General features: G+C 42.9%; 1 protein-coding gene across 2 annotated transcripts in view; it reads right to left on the bottom strand.

Moving 5' to 3' along the window:
• cfap74 (cilia and flagella associated protein 74) overlaps nt 1-22,861 on the bottom strand; it is a 49,295-nt gene that overhangs the window by 8,491 nt on the left and 17,943 nt on the right. For both annotated transcript variants that reach the window (XM_036947181.2, XM_090203255.1), the window contains exons 20-34: nt 22,511-22,633; nt 21,815-21,936; nt 14,278-14,406; nt 9,185-9,272; nt 5,386-5,559; nt 4,830-4,963; nt 4,447-4,723; nt 4,051-4,212; nt 3,580-3,740; nt 2,462-2,596; nt 2,160-2,269; nt 1,805-1,860; nt 797-916; nt 556-711; nt 189-330 (exon numbers count right to left, since the gene is read on the bottom strand). In XM_036947181.2, the coding sequence (XP_036803076.1) occupies nt 189-330; nt 556-711; nt 797-916; nt 1,805-1,860; nt 2,160-2,269; nt 2,462-2,596; nt 3,580-3,740; nt 4,051-4,212; nt 4,447-4,723; nt 4,830-4,963; nt 5,386-5,559; nt 9,185-9,272; nt 14,278-14,406; nt 21,815-21,936; nt 22,511-22,633 (2,089 nt within the window). The remainder of the gene's footprint in view (nt 1-188; nt 331-555; nt 712-796; nt 917-1,804; nt 1,861-2,159; nt 2,270-2,461; nt 2,597-3,579; nt 3,741-4,050; nt 4,213-4,446; nt 4,724-4,829; nt 4,964-5,385; nt 5,560-9,184; nt 9,273-14,277; nt 14,407-21,814; nt 21,937-22,510; nt 22,634-22,861) is intronic.

Raw genomic sequence — 22,861 nt, 5'->3', positions numbered from 1 at the left:
AGGTAGAAGAAACCAATATTATTAATTCATTTAACAACAATGTTAGCTTCAGAAACAATTTAACATAATTCGATTTAATATAATGCTGCACCAGAAAACGCTAGATTTTTTAATCCAACAAATGATAGCTAACACTAACTACAGAGAATGCAACAGCTGTGGACATAGGTCGGATGGACTGGTCTTACCCACAGTGGAGTGTGTCTGTTCCTCTGGGCCTGGGCTGAGGAGGGCAGGGAAAGAGTCTGCTCCACTCTGGGCTTTACACCCCAGCGACAGGCTGTGCAGCAGCACAGAGAAGCGCACCGCCAGAGATGACGTGTTCTGCAGCTGAAGACAGAGGACACAGCTTTCAATATCACAACTTCATTGACATGGTATTGGGCGCAGTACAGGATAAGTAGCCTGCTGCTGTAGAAGTACACAAAGTAAGCTTAGTTCGAACCAGAATGACCCATAGGAAAAGATCCTCTCTCCTGTTTCTGTAGCTTGAGGCAGCTTGACCTACAAGTACACCCCCCTGGACAAGATACTAGTTGATGCTGGCTAACTGACCTTAAAGACCTGGGAGGCTCTCTCCTTCTCCAACATGTAGCCAAAGTCCATGAGGCCACCCTGGTGGGAGGAGGTGAGAAGAGGATCCACTCCCACCCCGCATAGCGTGATCTCCAGGGTCATGTTTGGGCTGTGGATCTCCACAGTCTCGCGGTACTGTGAAAGGAGCCACAGCATCAGCTATAAGGGAGACGGCAACATGTGTGTTTGTTTTCAGGTCCATTAAGTGCGATTGACCCACCCTTTTTCCCAATGCGGGTGTGAAGGCCAGTAACAATGTGTGTGTGGCTCCAGGACCCAGCCGTCTCAGAGCATTTAGGAGGGAGAACGGACCACTCAGGTCCAGCACTGAGGACCTCAGCTTGGCAAGGGTTAAGGAAGAGTAGTCAGGTAACAGCAATATTTTAATCCTACCTTCAAAGGGACCTGTTCAGGAGGGTGCAATGGGTGAAAGATACGCTTGTGTGGGTCCATTGTTCTGCAAGTGTTTTCTCAGATCAAGTGTAAAACTAAATTTTTTGCATCATCCCCAAAGCCAATTTTAAAAAGTAATAGCTACCTTAAGATGAATGCACTAACTGTAAATCCCGCTGGATAAGAGCATCGGCTAAATTAATCAAATGTACATGTTCAAGTCACTATTGTCTTGCAAAGTTAGAAGACAATCAAACTTGCAATTATGCTATTTTTCAACCAGTGGATCTGTGGAACAAATACGATTGTCAGCATGTAGACCAGGGAATCATGTCAGTTCTATTCATAACTTTTTTATCTGTTTCACCTCACTGAATAACCTCTGGTTTCTAGGTCTGATGTGTCTAGATTAGCCTTAAAGCTATACAATACTAGCTATATATAATGTGTGTATCAATGACACAAATAGGCCATGCGATGTTATATATTTTTTTAAATATAGGCTACATCAGCACCTTTCAACCAGCACATAGAGAAAGACTGAGGCTTCTTTTTTATTTAAATTAATCAACCACTTTATGTTGAAAACCAATTAAATAATGAATCAAGTGGATTGATGCATGCATCATACTCAGAATGTCAACATGTTATTAGAACTGAAATAGTTTTTCATTCTGACCACCAGAATTTTTTTGTCTTAGAAAAACAGGTGGTAGAAATTCTGCAGAGGTAAAGATTCATGAATAAACCCCACTGACTTTTCTCACATAACCACAGATCATCACACTCTGGCGATCTAGGTCGTTTGTGCATGTTGTGACCCAGAAAAGGATACCTCCAAGGCTTCCTGAGAAATATTCTGAACAGTGAGTTTTTTGACCACTTTCTGTCCTAAGTGAACAAAAGAAACACAGAATTGACACAAGTAGCAATATATTCACAGGCAAGGGAAAATAGGGAAAAACTTCCAATGTCAGAATCAGACCTGGGTTCAAATACTATTTGAAATACTTTATCTGTCCTTGATTGAAATCAAAATATTAATGAACCAATAAAATTGTCCCAAAACCACAAACTCGGTCCATTTGGCACTCTGTCCACTCGCTTAAGCAAACACTCAAAGTTTCAAAAGATTTCAAATAGTATTTGATTGCAGCTCTGGTCAGAAGAATACATTTGAATGGACTGACCCACAGCCACCTGGTGGTAGTTGATGGTGGTCTGGCCATTACTGGATGCGACCACCAGGGGGGGCCTAACGGCTGGGCAATGCAGCTCCAGGTACAGCGTGTTGAGGGGGCTGCTGGGACAGAGTTACAACAACAGAGGCAGTGGGAGAAACACTTCAACCTGTTCTCTCCACATTATCCCCACTAAATGAATGTGTGTAATTGATTCATGTAAATGAAAATGGGGGGCACAGACAAATTAATATAAGGTTGGTATTGTAAATAGGATCTACATGGGAGTTGTAGTGTGTATAGTATACTACCTGCAGGATGGCTGGGCCTGGGGGTCACTCTGGGGTGGCTCTCCGTCGGACACGAAGCAAGGGATGACGTATCGACTGTAGTGCTCAGGGAAGGAGTGCAGGAGGGAGGCCCTGCCTACAGCGTACTCCTCTGATCTGCGAACCAAACAACACAAACATCACTAACTATTGACCCAATCCTAAACCTATCTTGATTGCCTCCCGAGTGGCGCAGTGGTCTATGCCACTAGAGATTCTGGGTTCAAGTCCAGGCTCTGTCGCAGCCGGGCCGCGACTGGGAGACCCATGGGGCGGTGCACAATTGGCCCAGCGTTGTCCGGGTTAGGGGAAGGTTTGGCCGACAGGGATGTCCTTGTCCCATCGTGCACTAGCGACTCCTGTGGTGGGCCGGGCGCAGTGCACGCTGACACGGTCACCAGGTGTATGGTGTTTGCTCCGACACATTGGTGCGGCTGGCTTCCGGGTTAAGTGGGCATTGTGTCAAGAAGCAGTGTGGCTTGGTTGGGTTGTGTTTCGGAGGATGCACGGCTCTCGACCTTGGCATCTCCCGAGTCCGTACAGGAGTTGCAGCGATGAGACAAGACTAACTACCAACGATACCACGAAAACTGTGGAGAAAAAAGGAGGGTTAAATCCCATTGACATAAATGCATAATTTGTGCAAAAATAAGTTGTCTTCGAATGTGCGTAGTTTAGGATTCTGCCCAATGCCTTTAACAGTCATTATTTCATAGAGAAGACAAAATATTACTCACTAAACGCTAAAAAGTAAACGCACTAAACACAGTGCAAGGTCTGAAGCAGATGGTTAAATGTAATGATGTCAGCTTGCAATTAACCTCTGCCTAAGTTACTTACGTTTTAACATAGAAAAGCTTTTAGGATGAAGTTTACATCAGAATTAAGAAAAACATTTAAGGTACATTTTTGATTTGTCACTGAAATATGTAAGGGATTATCAACGAGGGGCTATGCGTTCTATGGAAAATAATACATGTACGCTCTAGAATGCCCTTCAAGCCAATCAGAAAAAAGTATTCAACAATGATGCCATGGTATAAAAATGTATGTATGCATGGTATCTAAGTGATAGTTGTGGTGGTATAGATGAGCCTTACCCTGACTGTATGTCGGCTGGGTTGGGGGCTCTGAAGGGGCTGTCTGTTTTGGGGCTGATGGACACTTTGCTGATCTTCTCCTTCAGGGTCTGCTTCACCTGGGGCCGGGCGGGGGGCGGCTTCTTGCCTTTCTGGGGGGCCGTAGGGGCCTCCCTTTTACACTGAGTTAGCATACACATACAGTACACATGAACAATAATGTGCACATGCGTACACACACACATGGTCAAAGTCAAGTACATTGTATGGCATCAAGACAACATTAAAAGGATAGTTTGGGATTTTTTACTTTTTACAATTTTTATGTTTTTGTGTGCAGTTTTAAGGAAGTTGCTATCTAACGTTAGCGCAATTGCTAACTAGCATTAGCGCAATGACTTCCAGTCTTTGTGCTAAGCAGACAATATTGACCATGCAGACTCATTCAACTTTTATTAGGAGGATGGAGTGACTCCAAGAACTGAAGCTTACCAGCCCCTCCTGCTCCCCTCCCTTCCTGTTCCCCTCGGCCTTGGTAACCCTCTCTAGCTCGTGGAGGCGCAGCTCTTCGGAGCGACACAGCAGCCGCACCGCTTCTTCCCTTATGGCCTGGTCACACAACCTGGGACTGAATGTCACCTGCACCAGGCACCTCTGGGAACACAGTAACGAACCAGTCAATGACCTAATGACGTGACCAGTCAGGTTGTTATTGCAAAATAAAACGTGTTCTCAATGGTTAAATAAAAGGTAACATAAATAAACAATGCAGTCATCAGAACAGAGTATACACTGGAATGGAGTAGAATAGAGAAACTACATAATATGCTAGGCCTCATCACAAAGTGTTCAAGTAAAGTGGAAGCACACTGCTTGTTGGTAGAGTACCTGTCCAGGTAAGACCTTGCCTGTCCTGGGGGTGAGGCTAATCTCTGAGTTTTCGGGGGGAGTGAAGGCGAACAGCCGGGGGCCCACCGGGGCAACAGGGTCCCGGCCAATGCGGGGAACGGGGTGTGTGAACTCGTTGAGGCTGGTGTGTGCGTTGACCACGTGCAGCACGGCTGTGGAACAGTCACCAACCGCCGTGGCTCCGAACTGGACCAGAGAGTGAGACAGCTCTAGCGGAGGGTGCACCCCGACTGCACGACATGCCAGGGGGAAGTCTCTATAGCAACCATTGGGGAAAACACAAAAGTAATGCAGTGAAATATACTTGATAGCACTCTATTTTGTGACACGACCTGGTGTAGGAAGGAACAAAACCTTGATACCTGTTAATTCCGGATTTGCAGTTGAGCTGAAAGCTGTACTCTCCTGCCTTCTTGGCGCTAAAGATCAAATCCACCTCCAAGGTTTCCAATGGGAGGAGAGTGCCGAAGCCGTCGTTGGGCTGAACCTGCACAAACTAGGAGGAGAAAAACACTGCTCAACTGCTCAGTGCTCAGGCCATCCAAACACGGTTTTGTCCTGAAAGCAGAAAATCTCCATAGGGCCGGATTAGCTATTCAGGACAGGTTTAGGTGAGATCATGAAGGTCTAAAGCCACAGATAACAGCAGACACAGAGTCAAATACATAGAAATATAATTCATTCTAATTCAATTGTCAGATATCTCCTGCTGGAGAGTATAGCAAGGCCAAATTGGCATATCAGAGTAAAACCAGTAGAGTCCAAATTAATAAACAGAAGTGTTTCCTACTGATGTTTTATGATGATGACTTGATTTAGCCAAGGTGGAATAGTGGATTATAGAGATGCAAACAGCAGGAAATTAGGTCAAAGGTCAGTCCATAGGGATGCAGTCCGTCAGGCAGATGGAGGCCGTACCTGAGGTATGCTCAGAAAGCCAAAGTCCTGGGGCAGGAGGGTTAGGTTTGTGAGGCGCACGCTGGTCTTCACTGATTCGTAGATGGAGCAGTAGCCAAAGTCCACCTCTGTCCGGTCAAAGCACAGGTCAGAGGAGGTGATGACTGCATGGACCGTGAATGGAACAGGCCGGACCTGAAAGCCCAGTGAAAGAGAGTATTTCTGCCTTATTTCTGTTCTGTTTTGTAATATCCTATGCGGTCAATGTCTTTTATTTGCAAAACAACTCTTGATGTACGCAAAAATTGTGCATAACTCATATTTGGAACTTCAACTTCTATCTAGAGGTTCTTTACGATGCTTATTCATTTAAGCAGTCATGGGACCTATAAATAGAATTACATGGGTATATATGTACAATACCAGTCAAAAGTTTTGACTCCTACTCATTCAAGGTTTTTTTTACATTGTAGAATAATAGTGACGACATCAAAACTATGAAATAACACGTATGGAATCATCTAGTAACCAAAAAAGTGTAAAACAAATCAAAATATATTTTAGATTATTCAAAGTAGCCACCCTTTGCACACTTTTGGCATTTTCTCAACCAGCTTCATGAGGTAGTCACCTGGAATGCATTTCAATGAACACGTGTGCCTTGTTAAGTTAATTTGTGGAATGTCTTTCCTTCTTAATGCGTTTGAGCCAATCAGTTGTGTTGTGACAAGGTAGGGGTGGTATACAGAAGATAGCCCTATTTGGTAAAAGAACAAGTCCATATTATGGCAAGAACAGTTCAAATAAGCAAAGAGAAATGACAGCCCATCATTACTTTAAGACATGAAAGTCACTCAATCCAGAAAATGTCAAGAACTTTGAAAGTTTCTTCAAGTGCAGTCGCAAAAACCATCAAGCGCTATGATGAAACTGGTTCTCATGAGGACCATCACAGGAAAGGAAGACCCAGAGTTACCTCTGCTGCAGAGAATAAGTTCAAAAGAGTTACCAGCCTCAGAAATTGCAGCCCAAATAAATGCTTCAGAGTTCAACAGACACATCTCAACATCAACTGTTCAGAGGAGACTGAGTGAATCAGGCCTTCATGGTCAAATTGCTGCAAAGAAACAACTACTAAAGGACACCAATAAAAAGAAACATGAGTAATAGACATTAGACCGGTGGAAATCTGTGCTTTGGTCTGATGAGTCCAAATTTGAGATTTTTGGTTCCAACCACCGTGTCTTTATGAGAAGCAGAGTAGGTGGTGCTTTGCTGGTGACAATGTCAGTGATTTATTATTCTACGATGTAGAAAATAGTAAAAATAAAGAAAAACCCAGGAATGAGTAGGCGTGTCCAAACTTTTGACAAGTACTGTATATGTTTCAATCCCAACTTGATTTAGCTAGCCTGGCATGATTAAAACAACAAAATAGTCCGAAAAGTGAAAACCCTGCCCACAAAGCCCACGGGGAAAGCTAAATCAAGTGCACCTAAAGTAATAGAATGAAAAAAATAAACATTTTTGACCCAGGTGGAACAATCTGTTGTCAAGAAAAAGGAGATGAGTGTGGACTACAGGAAAAGGAGGACCGAGCACGCCCCCATTCTTGTCGACAGGGCTGTAGTGGAGCAGGTTGAGAGCTTCAAGTTCCTTGGTGTCCACATCACCAACAAACTATCGTGGTCCAAACACACCAAGACAGTCGTGAAGAAGGCACGACAAAGCCTATTCCTCCCCCTCAGGAGACTGAAAAGATTTGGCATGGGTCCTCAGATCCTCAAAAAGTTCTACAGCTGCACCATCGAGAGCTGGTTGCATCACAGCCTGGTATGGCAACTGCTCGGCCTCCGACCGCAAGGCACTACAGATGGTAGTGCGTACGGCCCAGTACATCACTGGGGCCAAGCTTCCTGCCATCCAGGACCTCTATACCAGGCGGTGTCAGAGGAAGGCCCTAAAAATTGTCAGACTCTAGCCACCCTAGTCAGACTGTTCTCTCTGCTACCGCACGGCAAGCGTTACCGGAACGCCAAGTCTAGGTCCAAAAGGCTTCTTAACAGCTTCTACTCCCAAGCCATAAGATTCCTGAACAGCTAACCAAAGGGCTACCCAGACTATTTTCATTGTCGTCGTCTCCTGTCCCCTTTTACACTGCTGCTACTCTCTGTTTATTATCTATGCATAGTCACTTTAACTCTACATACATGTACATATTATCTCAATTACCTCGACTAACCGGTGCCCCCGCATATTAACTCTGTACAGATACGTAGCCTCGCTACTGTTATTTTACTGCTGCTCTTTAATTATTATATTTTATTTTTTTACTTATCTATTTTTTACTTAACACTTATGTTTCTTAAAACTGCATTTTTGGTTAAGGACTTGTAAATAAGCATTTTATTGTAAGGTCTTCTACACTTGTTGTATTCGGCGCATGTGACAAATACAATTTGATGTCTTGAGAGCAGCGTTCCTACCTATGTATTAATGTCCTCCTCAGCCGTATCTGGGTGCGGCAGCTTTCCTTGTTTACCCGTTCACGCTTTCAGCACCGGACAGAGAGGGCCTGGTGGCCAGAGAGGGAGGCCTGGAAGGGAGCCAGGGTTAAGGGTTCAAGAATGGGGGCACAGCTTTGGGTCTCTGCAGGAACATCCTGCTGGCCTGCTTTTGGCTCCGTGAAAACATACTGCCTCCAAATCCTCTATGCTCCTCCCAAGTATAGGGGTGTGGGTTTAGGAGGTGGGCGAAGGGGCATGGGGGGGCAGGGAGGGTAAGGTGATGATTTGGCTGAAGGAGTGTGACTGCTGGCCAGTTTGGGGGATTTGATGACTGGGTAACACAGCACAAATGCGGCACGAGTGTTGGGTTGGAGCCTGTTTTGTGTGTTGGATTTGAGTCTGCTGTTGAGTCTCTGTGTGTGTGTGTGTGTGTGTGTCTGTGTGTGCACGTGCATGTCAAAAGGAATTTAACAATCCCTGATGTACTTACTTAATACTTCACTTGGATAACTATACATTGATAAAAAACTTTTGACATAAATCAATAGGTGGTGGGATATCCAGAATAATCCCTGGAGCATCACGAATCAGTGCCTGAAAATGGAAGATAATCCCTTTATGATTTCCAGTTGTATTACACGATCAGCAGTTTACGTGCCAAACACCCTGAATGTAACAGTTTCAGAACTGAAAGCTGAATAGAAATAATATTCTGTGAGATAAAATCTTTTTAATCTATTTTTAATCTATTTAAAAGAGCTCAAATGGAGTGGAAACAACACGAAAAACAAATAATCCAAATGATATTATGGAGACCTTTAAAACAACGTGGAATAACCTTTATGCTTGGCTCATTAGCACTCATGGAACAGTGCAGGCCTTGGGGTGGTGGATCATTTTTTAGCTTGCTACCATTAAAATGGGTTAATTTACAACCTTCAGTGCTTCTGCCCTTCATGGGGACCTGCAGAAGGTTTGCTACTTATGAATAAGTACTCAACGCTTCCCTGTGGATTGAGAGGGGCTGTTGTATTGTATGATACTTCATACTGTAGACTGCGTCCAGAATTCAATCATCACATATTGACACTTTCCACAATGGTATCTCTCGAAGGCTGTTTGTGCAGTATTTGAGGAAAACTCATCTCCCAAATTGCTTCCTTCTGCATCCCTAGCAGTGTCCCTTTTGTGGACATTTTCAACTGATAGTATCAGTGTTAGTTGACTGATACAGATTGTTTACTTTTTGTGCACTTTGAAATAACACAATTGAATTCTTGCCTGTAAGTTTAGAGCTTAACAGTGCAACAAACCTGATCAGCCACTTGCACTGTCAAGGGGACTTCCAGCACTCCTGTTTCACTGTCAAAAAACGTTTTTGCATCCTCGAACAAGGAACGTCTAGGGGGGGGAAAAACAGGGTAGTGGGTATAAGAATACAGGAAATCATTATACTGTACATTAACTCAGCAATATGACACCATCATGCACAGCGTGGCAACTTCCTGCTCATGAACAACCACAATCTGTCAAGGCTGCTACTATTGGGAAGAGCCAATGCTAGCAGTCTTGTTAGATTAGAATTTTGTTGTTGACTTCTGTAAGTCGCCCCACTGTGTATGTCATATTTCAGAGTTTACCTTCAAACATTACATCAGCAAATATGTCCCAGCCCTCAACAACTGGGAAAATTCTCAGTGCGAGGGATAGAGAGAGCCCATGGAGGAAAACCTTCAGCGTTTCACTGTAAACCAACACGACTATCCCCCGTTTAGATCTGTAGAACCACCAGGGAAGGCAAGAGAGCACGCCTCCACACTACTGTGGGCTGTAGCCATGGTGATGTTCGGCATAAGTACACATCAAAGAGGGCTTGCAGTCATACACAGAGCTTATGTAAAGCACTAGCTCAATCAATACCCTAGGTGGAGAGCTGCTCTCGTGAGAACTGCCACCTCTCTACTACTACGCAGCCAATACTTGATTAGCATGAAAACAACAGTGAGATGCCAATCCACAGTGGATCCACAGTGAGCAGCACAAACCCAGCCCACTCCCTACTCCTCTCTCTCCCTGTTTGGTAATGCTGGCTCTATGAAGGCATGAGAGCTAATGCTTCCAGTGTTAGAGGGTTTAAAGCAATTTAAGAGGGATTTCCAGATGTCAGAGGTTTTCCAAATGAATACAAAGCTCTGGAAGTGACGCCCAATGCTTCCAACAAATCTGTCAGAGCCTAGGGAAAAGGCGTGTTTCATAGTTACGATCTTACAGCAAATCAGTGTTGTATTTCAACCAGCTCGGATGTACAGATGTTGGATCTTATATTTACCAGTTTCTCACAGCAGGAAAATAATCCTGCAGCAACAGGAAATGTGAATTATTGTGTGAATTCTAATTAATGTACACTTTTTTACGGGTTAAAACACATTTTTTGGTTCGGGGAAATTAAGTCTGACATATTAAAGTGGAAATGAAACTTTAGAAGACTTTTTAAACCTTGAATACACTACACCTCTGCATTTCCTGCAACAAAAGGGTGATCAAATTAAGATTCTTCATCTGTACTATATGACATTTACAACAAAACAGAGAAGCGAACATGTCTCAATTGTCTCAATTGTATCTCAATCCCTCAATGACAGAAGGGGGAATTATTTTGGGGAGTTGTTTGGAAGCCCTTGTGTTCTCTGCTAATAGAATCTCTGCTGGAGAGTCACTCTTGAACTAGCTTGGCAGGGTAGAGTAAAAAAGCCTGGCGGGATGTCGCCAGACCCATATGCTGCTGAGGGGAAATGTGCGGTTGGATGAGGTTTTCAAGTTTTTGGCATCCCGCAATTTTACCTCATGCTGCACTCGGCAACCAGTTTATCCACCATTTCTCTCCTCCAAATCTTACCCAAATAACACTATGCACATGTAGTCTTCAACAAGATAATGAATTATAAGAGAACTTAAAAGGTAACTTCTAAAATAAAGGAAACACCAACATAAAGTGTCTTAAAAGCGCGTTGGGCCACCGCGAGCCACCAGGACAGTTTCAATGCACCTCGGCATAAATTCTACAAGTGTCTGGAACGCTACTGGAAGGATGCGACGCATTCTTCCACCAGAATATCCATTATTTGGTGTTCTGTTGATGGTGGTGGAAAACGCAGTCTCAGGCACCACTCCAGAATCTCCCATAAAGTGTTCAATTGGGTTGAGATCTGGTGACACACACACACACACACACACACACACACACCCTTAAAACCCCTATGCTCCTTTGAGACCCCTCTTTCAAAGTCACTGAGATCTCTTCTTCTAGCCGTGGTAGGCAAAATAATGGGCAACTGGGCATTTTTAAACATGACCCTAAGCATGATGGGATGTTAATTGCTTAATTAACTCAGGAACCACATCTGTGTGGAAGCACCTGCTTTCAATATACATTGTATCCCTCATTTACTCAAATGTTTCCTTTATTTTGGCAGTTACCTGTAGACCTACACTGAATAGTTGTACCTGTGGTGCTTAGAAAGCAATGCTTGTGTATAAACCAATGACATTATTCATTATATTATCCTCACATAAGCAGTCAAAGACCAAGGTGGCATTTCAGCGAACATTTCATTGGCATCTGCCTGAGTCACAACACAAGTGGCAGAAAGATCCTGTTGGAGTCATTTTGTGTCACTGCTTAAAACTTGGAAAGTCTAAAACGCAATAAGCTGTGGACCACCTATAATCCTGACAGTGGAAGGCTCAGCAGACTGACAGAGAGTGAGAGTGTGAGCGAGAGTCAGAGATCCATCAGTCTCTGTCAGCGGAATACTGTCTAACTTTGGGACAACGTTCGTGCTATACAGTGGTTTAAACTTTAGGCTACCTGAGAAAAGGCAGCAGAGTATGTTTAAAAAAATATATCCCTATTCAAAATGGGCTCCTGCTTGGCTTTCACTTTCACATTAAACAGTGATTATGAACAAGGATTACAAAATGGATTAAAGAAGATTAGGGAATTTCTCATCATCACATTTAGGAAAAGGAGGAAAAACACCCTTGACAACTGACATCCCCCCTCATAAAATATTATTGAAAATATATATTTTTCCTTCCCTGTAACTCATGTACAGTAACATTTATGTATGTTAGTGATGTAGACCAGTAAATTATGCACCGCTTGGTGAAAGCAGCAGCTCTGTAAAATGTAATCTGAGTCAATCTGGGTAAATCAAGAGTAATCTCCCTTTTACCAGACTGAGCTGACTAGTTGACCGGACGAGCTGGGCAACATCTCCCACAGATTAGACCTAAACCATTTATGATCCAGAACAGGTCCCTGTTCAATCAAATCCACTGACCATGGCCCGTATTCACAAAGCTCCTCACAGTAGTTGTGCTGATGTAGGATCAGATCTCCCCCTGTTAATATGATCATTTTCATTATCTAGCTAAAAGGAAAAAACGATCATAGTATATTGAGTACATAAAAAAACTGGATTTAGCTATCAATATCTGCCCTAATACTATATAAAAAAAGGATATTTATCCCCACAATAAACTGCTATAAGAGTTGATCTACTGCTATGTATATTTTGGTCTGGATATGTACTGTAAAGACAAAGAGAGATGATAGAGAGACAAAGAAATAGAGAGAGAGCGAGACAGACAGAAAGCAAGAAAGAGACATTTCTAGGACTGTGGACGATTCCGAACTCTCTGTAGCCTGAGGGCGATCCATCTGTGGTTCAGGAGTGTACACTACATTTACACTTGCAGTCAGAATCTATTGGAGAAGAGGCAGAGGCAGAGATAAACGGCCGTCTGAAGAATATGTAACAAATGACTTATCTAGCAGTAAGATGAAACAGCCCTGCCTGCCTTCCTGCCTTTGTGTGTGATGAGGCCAACCTACGGAAGCTTCTCACACGGAACTTACTGCTACGGTTCTAGCAGTGCCAGAGCTGCCAGTTTGGATGTCACATAGTCACGAACGGCTTAAGACAAAAGAAATACACACACAGACACATAGAATCTAGAAATAATGCATCATACTGATGCATCATACAACCCCCGCCCACCAGTTGCAGACCGTTGCTGTGCTAGTCGTGACAGCCTAGCTAGAGTATGTGCTTGAGAGAAGGTATGTTTTTGTTAACACCAGAGTGTGATATTTTCCAAACTTTTTGTATCTGGCTGGATTTCCTGTCTGCTGAGGCTCTCTTTAGGAGTTTAGAGCATGTTAAGGATTACAGTGTTCTCCAAGAGACCTCAGAATGGGGCTTTGTGCGTCGGCCCAGACCGTTATGTAACTAAGCCCTGTACTGGATACGCAATCAGGTCTTCTACTGCTGGATGGGTGGATGGAGGAATAAGGTCAGAGAGAGAAAGTGAGAGAGAAAAACAGAGAAAGTAGGGGGGAGAGTGAGTGATCAGAGAGAAAAAGAGAGAGATGTTGAGAGACAGAAGGAGAGGAGGGGCATGCCTCCCGCCACAGCATGGCAGCAGTAATGCTCTCTCCCCTTAATCCTGGTTTAAAACCTCTCTCTGATTCACTAAGGCAGATTATTGTCATTTCCCACTTCCCCTCCAGCCCTCCGGAGTCGAGGCATCCGATATGCCATTAACTTTTGTCAGGTAAAACCTCCCTCATCTTCCACTGCCATCAGTAGACCTGAAATCTTCTTAGCTATGAATATGCCAAAAAAACAAGGTAGGCGTGAACGGGAACTCTCGCCCCCTCTCCGCAGCGTTCTCTACTCCTCTCATCCATGTACTGAAGGTCGTCTTCCCTGTTCCCCTGGTGCTCAAACTGCAGCTCAACTCAGCCTCACCGTCCTAAAAATAGCCCACCCATCCTTCCAGAAATTACCATGTCCTTCAAAGTCATTAAAAAACATTATCAGAAGCCTTCACGGCACTCCATTGCTGTGTTGGGAGCGATTTGCACTTCGCAGTGCGCTGTTTAATTGGTGAAGATGATGGAGGACATGTTTCATAATTGTAACTGCTGGCAGTGACAAGATTTTTTGGTCATTAGTGTTTCCATTAAACTGAAGTTCAATTCCATTACTTAAAGAAACCGGTCCACCACTTAAAATTACCAGGTAAACTGCCTCCAGTTTCATAATAAGAGAAACAGTAAAACAAAGATAAGGCAGGCTAAATTGAATCTGGTCTGAAATATTCACACCATGATTTTAGAGTACGGTAAAGCATTCTGAACATACATATATAAACCCTTCACATACAGTATAACACACTTTCAGCATGCTGTATGACAATCCAATCCATTATCATTGTAATAACTAGGCACCAAACGGAAGAAAACGAAATGCTTGTTTCTGTTTTTCTTTGCAAAGCATTTTGCTAGATTTTGCTACTGTGTGTACTATGATTCTGGTGTTAGTATCTGTGTGGTTACCTGGGCAGGAACTTAAGCTTAGCGTTGAAGCTGGACCTGGCCTGGATGTAGCCGGTCTTAGGCAGGATCTCCATGTGGTTCCTCAGCTCCGGACACACCTTGAATGTCAGCCGAAGAGCTGTGCTCGCTCTGCAATACAACAGACAACAGCGCTGTTTGGTTAGGCCCTGTACTAGTTAGTTAGGGCTGCTAACTCAACGGAGAGCCTATTTAACAAGTTCGGGCGGTGTTATGTCTATTACACAACAGGTTTCACCAAGCTACTGCTCAAGATGGCATCCATCAGTTTATGTGATTTGTTGTATACATTTGACATGCTTCGACACTAAATTAAGAGGACCCTCACGAAGCAAATTTAAAGGTGAGTGTACTTTACACAACAGACTCCCAGGATGTCCCCTTGTTACAATGTAGATATTTGACGAGGAAGTCGGAGAGGGGATCATGAGTGTGTGAGGGACATGAACACAAATTGTCTGGTAGGTACTGCTGCAATGTACTCATGTCCTCGTCTCCCAGCCGATAATTTAGGTGACCCAATTTCAGGGGGATCCAACAGATGGTTGTGTCGGTGGTGAGAAGCCTCCCTCTGTAGCTGTGGTGATATAAATGGATCACTACCCAGGGAATTCTCCACGCACGGCCAACGACACACACACACACACACACACGAGCTCCCCTCTCAACAGCTACACTTAATGACTCACGATCGGTGGAAGAGCTGTGCAGTCAGTTTTTTCCATCACATCCAGTATACAGAAGTGAGACCACTGAATGGTGGAAGTGTTAAACCCCCAAAGAAATTGATTCAATAGAGGTGCCGAATGGGTGCGCTCATTCCTTTTTCCGACGCCTAAATGAAGTGATCCACTTTGAATAGGGGGTCAAACAGATGGCTCTTCTCCCGGAGGCAAGGACACTCAGGGGTGTCGGAGTGGCCGTCTTTACCTGAGCAAAACGACAACCTTTAAACTGCTGTCCCAGGAATTCAGAGACATGTAATCAATTAAGGCCATTTGTTGGATATTAATTGGATAGGGCAGTCTAGTGAACTCATCATTTGCGGGTAAAAGCAGAGACATATGAAGAGATCTCTACAGTGCCTTCAGAAAGTATTCACACCCCTTGACTTTTTCCACGTTGTGTTAGAGCCTGAATTAATTTTCATACCAACACAAATCTTTAAAATCTACACAAATGATCAACATAAATCCACAAGATAGAGGATTAGCTGATAGGCTGCAGAGAAGCCAGGTGTGTCATTGTGCATGAAAGAACACTGAAGACACGCAGCTCAAAAAGCTCCCCTATTGATTTTGTTTAGGGACAATAAAATGATCCTACAGAAAGTATTCACACCCCTTGACCTTTTCCTCATTTTGTTGTGTTACAGCCTGAATTTAAAATGTATTACATTTAGATGTTTTGTTCAGTGGCCTAGAATAAAATACCCCATAATGTTAAAGTGGAATTATGTTTTTTGAATAGTTTTACAAATTAATTAAAAATCAAAAGCTAAAATGTCTTGAGTCAATAAGTATTCAACCCCTTTGTTATGGCATGCCTAAATAAGTTCAGGAGTAAACATGTGCTTAACAAGTCACATAATAACTTTCATGGACTCACTCTGTGTGCAATAATAGTGTTTAACATGATTTGTATGACTACCTCATCTCGTTACCCCACACATACAATTATCAATCTGTAAGCTCCCTCAGTCGAGCAGTGAATTTCAAACACAGATTTAACCACAAAGACCAGGGAGGTTTTCCAATGCCTTGCAAAGAAGGGCACCTATTGGTGGAACAAAAAAAGCAGACATTGAATATGCCCTTGTGCATGGTTAAGTTATTAATTACACTTTAGGTGGTGTATTAATACATCCAGTCACTACAAAGATACAGGTGTCATTTCTAACTCAGTTGCCGGAGAGGAAGGAAACCGCTCATGGATTTCACCACGAGGCCAAAGGTGACTTTAAAACAGTTACAGAGTTTAATGGCTGTGATAGGAGAAAACTGGGGATGGATCAACAACATTGTAGTTACTCTACAATACTAACCTAAATGACAGAGTGAAAAGAAGGAAGCCTGTACAGAATAAAAATATTCCAAAACATGCATCCTGTTTGCAAAAAGGCATTAAAGTAGAACTGCAAGAAAATGTGGCAAAGATGTCCTGAATACAAAGTGTTATGTTTGCGTTAAATCCAAAACAACACATAACTGAGTACCACTCTAATATTTGAAGCATGGTGGTGGCTGCATCATGTTATTGGTATGCTTGACATCGGGATGGGCTAAGGAGTTTTTTTTTAGGATAAAAATAAACAGAATAGAGCTAAGCAGAGGAAAAATCCTAAAGGAAAACCTGGTTCAGTCTGCTTTCAAACAGACACTGGGAGACTAATTAACTTTACAGCAGGACAACAACCTACAACACAAGGCCAAATATACACTGGAGTTGCTTAACAACACGACACTGAATGTTCCTGAGTGGCCTAGTTACAGTTTTGACTGAAATCGGCTTGAAAATCTATGGCAAGACTTGAAAATGGCTGTCTAGCAATGATCAACAACCGACTTGACAGAGCTTGAGGAATTAAAAAAGAATAATGTGCAAATATTGTACAATCCAGGTATGCAAAGCTCTTAGAGACCCAGAAAGAATCACAGCTGTAATCACTGCCAAAGGTGCTTCTACAAAGTATTGACTCAGGGGTGTGAGTACTTATGTAAATGAGATATTTCTGAAATTGTTGCAATACATTTGCAACAATTTCTAAAATCACTTTATGGGATATTGTGTGTAGATTATTATTATTATATTACCACACAATGTGGTATTGTGTGTAGATGGATGAGAGAAAAAAAATATTGAATTCAGGCTCTAACACAACAAAATGTGTAATTAATACTTTCTGAAGGCACTGCATGTACAGTGCATCCGGAAAGTGTTCAGACCCCTTCAATTTTTCCACATTTTGCTTATTATTATTTATTAAATTAATTGTTTTCCTCATCAATCGACACACAATACCCCGTAATGACAAAGCGAAAACAGGTTTTTAGATTTTTTGGCAAATTTGGCAAAAAAAAACTTAAGTATTCAGACCCTTTGCTATGAGACTCAAAATTGAGCGCTGGTGAATCCTGTTTCCATTGACCATCCTTGAGATGTTTCTACAACTTGATTGGAGTCCACCTGTGATATATTCAATTGATTGGACATGATTTGGAAAGGCACACATCTGTCTATATAAGATCCCACAGTTGACAGTCACAGCAAAAACCAAGCCATGAGGTCGAAGTAATTGTCCGTAGAGCTCCGAGACAGGATTGTGTCGAGGCACAGATCTGGGGAAAGGTACCAAAGAATTTCTGCAGTATTAAAGGTCCCCAAGAACACAGTGGCCTCCATTATTCTTAAATGGAAGAAGTTTGGAACCACCAAGACACTGACTAGAGCTGGCCGCCCAGACAAACTAAGCAATCGAGGGAGAAGGGCCTTGGTCAGGGAGGTGACCCAAGAGACCTGAAAATACAGGTGTGCCAAGCTCGTAGTTTCATATCCAAGAAGACTCAAGGTTGTAATCGCTGCCAAAGGTGCTTCAACAAAGTACAGGGTCTGAGAGAGTAAAGGGTCTGAATACTTATGTAAATATGATTTTTCACTGTCTAAAAACCTGTTTTGATTTGTCATTATGTGTAGATTGATGAGGGGGAAAAAACACAATGCATTTTAGAATAAGGCTGTAATGTAACAAAATGTGAAGTGAAGGGGTCTGAATACTTTCCGAATGCACTGTATACTGAACAAAAATATAAAACGCAACATGCAACAACTTCAATGATTTAACTGCGTTACAGTTCGTATAAGGAAATCAGTCAATTGAAATACATAGATTAGGGCCTAAATGATGTATTTCACATGACTGGGCAGGGGTGCAGCCATGTGTGGGTCTGGGAGGGCATCCACTGGGGAGCCAGGCCACAAAAGGACTTTATTACAGACAGAAATTTTCCTCAACTTCATCAGTTGTCCGGGTGGCTGGTCTAAAGATGATCCTGCAGGTTAAGGAGCCAGATGTGGAGGTCCTGGGCTGGCGTGGATACACGTGTGAGGCCGGTTGGACGTACTGCCAAATTATCTAAAACAATGTTGAAGGTGGCTTATGTTAGAGAAATGAACATTCAATTCTCTGGCAACATTCCTGCAGTCAGTATGCCAATTGCAAGCTCCCTCAAAATGTGTCACACAATGCCACAGATGTTCCAAAACTGCACATTTTAGAGTGGCCTTTTATCGTCCCTAGCACAAGGTGCACCTGTGTAATGATCATGCTGTTTAATCAACTTCTTGATATGCCACACCTGTCAGGTGGATGGATTATCCTGGCAAAAGGAAACATTTTCACTAACAGGGATTTAAACAAATTTGAGCACAAAATTTGAGAGAAATATGCTTTTGTGCGTATGGAAGAATTCTGGGATATTTTATTTCAGCTCATGAAACATGGGAGCAACACGTTACATGTTGCGTTTATATTTTTGTTCAGTACTATGACTCTGGGTAAAAATATGACTGGTTACTTACCATGTGTTCTCTAATCATGACGAAAGACTCCCCATAGAACTAGCATTGTAGCTCTCTAACGTTCATTCTATGAGTCATACTTCATGTTCTCCTGCAGTGCCAATGCTTTCCACCGGTTATGGTTTTGAACTGACACCCATCGTTCATCACTGGATAAGAGCGTGATCTAATGATTATCAAAAGGGTATTACACGGGTATTATATTCTAATACGCTTGACCAGATAGGGTTTAGTGATAAGGCCTATGGCTGGTGGAGGTTTAATGCTTTCAGTTGTACTAGTTAAAATCCTAAGGCCCATATATCCAGGAGGCTTCTAGCTGTGGAGCTGATAGACTTCCTTACACTGTCATCTGGTCATCTGACTAGTCATCTGACTGACTAGTGCGCTCACAACCATTGCATGCTAGTGCCCTTGACGGGGGAAGGTTTAGTCAAAGACAGTACAGTTAGAAGATGGGATAAAACTGCTTCTCCAATAGAAATCCCTGATCAAACCTGTAGGCGTTGGCTAGCTAAGCACATTTGCAGAACAAGTTATTGATCTAAATGTCATCTCGCGCCAAATTGTCCATGTGCAGGCCATCAAATGAAACCACTCCATTGATATAAAGTAGTTTTTGACAAAAATGACAACATCTCAGTTTGTTATTTTCACGAGGTTGGAGTAATTGCATTTTCAACTACTTAAGACTACTTCGATTTTGATCAAATTAACAACTAAGGAAGAATTTTTCCCTTCTCTCATTGACTCCTCAAACCCCAAACCGCGGCTTGGTCTGTTTCGCAAGTGTTCCTGGAAGTCTTGCAATGTTACGCCTCTGGGTTTAGAAACTGTGGTTTAGTGCTAGAGTTGCTCATGGATAGACTGGGTATCAGTCTGGTTGTGCCATTATGCCACTCCTTGTCATGCCAAACATATAGCCTGGGACAAGGCTAGCCCATAACAATAATAATTCTTAACATTCATGACTTGTTAGGCTAAGGCCTCTACTAACATACGTCACTAGTCAAGGTGCCCATGGCTATACTGTAGCGGTGCCACTTTCCATCCCCTGCACGTCCAGATGGCACACTTGGTAAAAACCCACGTGGCCCAAGGCCTGATGGGATACTCAACACCTCAGAGGGAGTCTGAGTAATTACCCCACCACCACCAACACCACAGCGATGTCTCCCCTCTCCTGGCAACGTCAAAAGATAAACCCCAAATCAACCAACTCAGGAGACTACTGGAGAAATGCCTAGGCACCCGTTCCTTTCTGCTCTATTTTTAGGAATCTTCCATTCAAAAGCGAGGCAACGGAGAGAACAACTATTGTTTCTGTAGGAAGAGGAGCGGCGTCAGAAACAAAAGACATTCATCAACTCAGCCTCATTCCTCGGGGTGAGAGGAGGACGGTTGTGCATACAGGAGGTATTGTTATAAATAAGTGAGGGAAGAAAGAGGGCAGGAGGTGGTTTTAGGAAAAGCAGATTGTCGTCTGCTTTGTCATCTTCTTTTGACTCCCCAGCAGGTGTCAGTGGAAATGGTTTTAAATGTTTGGCTTCGATTTGACTGGGTGTAGGCGATGAAACTTGCCGTCACATGAAATATGCTATAAGTGGATAAATCATTGACTCAAAAGCCAAGTTGACATTTTGTGTGATGCTGGTTGGTGTTGCTCCCACTGTTTCCCCCAGATATGTCAACTGCTTTATACAACAATAACTATAAAGTAGTTCTATGTACAACACAGTATATTGTTTTATACCATTGGTAAAAGAGCAAACATAACATATTGTATGACGCTAGTTGGTGTCTATTTTTGGGAGCTGGCGTTCTCGGCGTCACTGTCACGGTCATTGTCACATGCATTTGTGTGCTCCAGCTTCCAGATGGCAGCTGCCACAAATCCCTTCTCACACTGTGACGTGTGACAAAAAGCCGTACGTGTGGAGTGACATGCCTGTAAACGTTATGGCCTGCAGCACTTTCTTAACTCCTCGGCATAATGTATAACATTCATAATCAAAAATGATTTGCTATTGCTCAATCCCACCTAAAGAAGAGGGGATTGAGACCTTAAATGGCACCTTATCCGGGGTCCTTGGACCCCATCCGATACAGTAGTCCCAGGGTTTGGTGAGTGTAAGTGAAGTCTAAGACATTTCCCTGCTTTTGGTCATGTTATTAAATATTATGAACGGTATATTCAAAATGGTCCCCATTTGCTGAGTTATATCTCAGAAAAGCTTGAGTAAGCTGTCCATGTGATTGCAAGGCATTTTCTTGAGCAGTTTTTCTGTAAAAACTGAATTTAGCACATGCTAAATGGGACGGTGTTAGACTAGCACTCAGAATATGCAACAGCAGCTAGAAACAAGTTATATAAATGTGTCAAGTATAAACGGCAAGAAAAGTGCTTTTACACTGCATTTGTTTTTTAAGAATGTGTTGTCTTCTAGAGAGGGATGTATGTATGGAGGGAGACAGGCATGGAGGGACACAGAGAGGAAGTGTCACGAACGTTGTTGTAATGATGGTCGGACCAAAGTGCAGCGTGGTATGGTTCCATCATCTTTTATTAAAAGTGAAACACACAGAAAACAAGAAAGCGCAAAATGAAACGTGAAGCTAATATAGTGCTCGCAGGCAACTATACATAGACACGATCCCACAAAGCACAATGGGGAAACAATAAAACAACAATAAACAGCTGCCTCTGATTGGGAACCATACCAGGCCAACATAGAACTAGACAACCTAGATAGGAACACCCCGACCAAACCAAAATAGAGAGTAAAAAAGGCTCTCTATGGTCAGAGCGTGACAGGAAGGGTAGAGGTGGGATTTGTAACCCAGTTGGCAGCACTACCACTAGATCAGACTCCTGCCCAGGCCAAGGTCTACTGTACATAACGTAAATTAATGACCGTCTCTACCCAATTGACAGACTCACCTGCTTTGGACCACGATACTGTCTTGATAGAGGCGATCGAACATGCAGATCTTCAGGACAATGCTTGGCTGGGCCACCCACACAGGCACGCACACAGCCGTCCCTCGGACCCCAATGGATATCTGTGAATAGACAAGGCCCCTGTCAATCAAAACTAGTGCTTGGATGATTCCGGGATATGCCAGAAGGACATTCATCTCATTAGCCTTCACACATTATATATTATTATAAACTGGGTGGTTCGAGCCCTGAATGGGCCTGATTGGCTGAAAGTTGTGATATATCAGACCGTATACCATGGGTATGACAAAACGTATATTTTTACAGCTCTAATTACGTTGGCTTCCAGTTTACAATAGAAATAAGGCGCCTCGGGGATGGGTGATATATGGCAAACATACAAAGGCAAGGGCTGTGTCTGAGCACTCCTCGTTGCGCATAACAGCCCTTAGCCGTGGTATATTGGCCATATACCACACCCTCTCGGGCCTCATTGCTTAATTATATAATATATTGTAAATATTGAGTAAATATAATTTTATTGACTACATCACTCCTATCACACATTCTCATGAGAGGAAAGCTGTTTTTGTCATACATAAGTTAACGCCTGGCTATTGGCTTTGGCTGAATAGACTTTTGCTGTAGTTTTAGTTCACTCAGGTAATGATGATGACATCATGAGTAAAATCTTACTGGTTCACAGGTTGGGTCGGAGAACTTGATGTGGAAGTCCAACTTAGCCTCCCCTGGTACAGTGGGTGTGAATATAATCTCCAACTTGACACTTTCAAACGGGCCCACCTCCCCCTCTCTGACCTAGGCATGGGAGGAAGTCTTGAGGGAATATGTCACAACAAGTCACATCATCAAGGGCAGGATCAGCGGTATTCATTAGTGCACAGCGTAGCAAAACATTCTGCAACGGAAAACATTTTGCAATGAAAACTAGTTTCATATTGGACAAATTCAGGTAGGTCCCACCCCATTTTGGCCCATTTGCTTCTGTTTGGTTCCTAGTGAATACACTCCAGGTGAAATCTTTTT

The sequence above is a fragment of the Oncorhynchus mykiss genome, chromosome 16 (assembly GCF_057628025.1).
Source record: "Oncorhynchus mykiss isolate SJ-2025 chromosome 16, ASM5762802v1, whole genome shotgun sequence".
Lineage (NCBI taxonomy): Eukaryota > Metazoa > Chordata > Actinopteri > Salmoniformes > Salmonidae > Oncorhynchus > Oncorhynchus mykiss.
The sequence above is the reverse complement of the archived record's forward strand: the minus strand, read 5'-3'. Positions and strand labels throughout refer to the sequence as shown.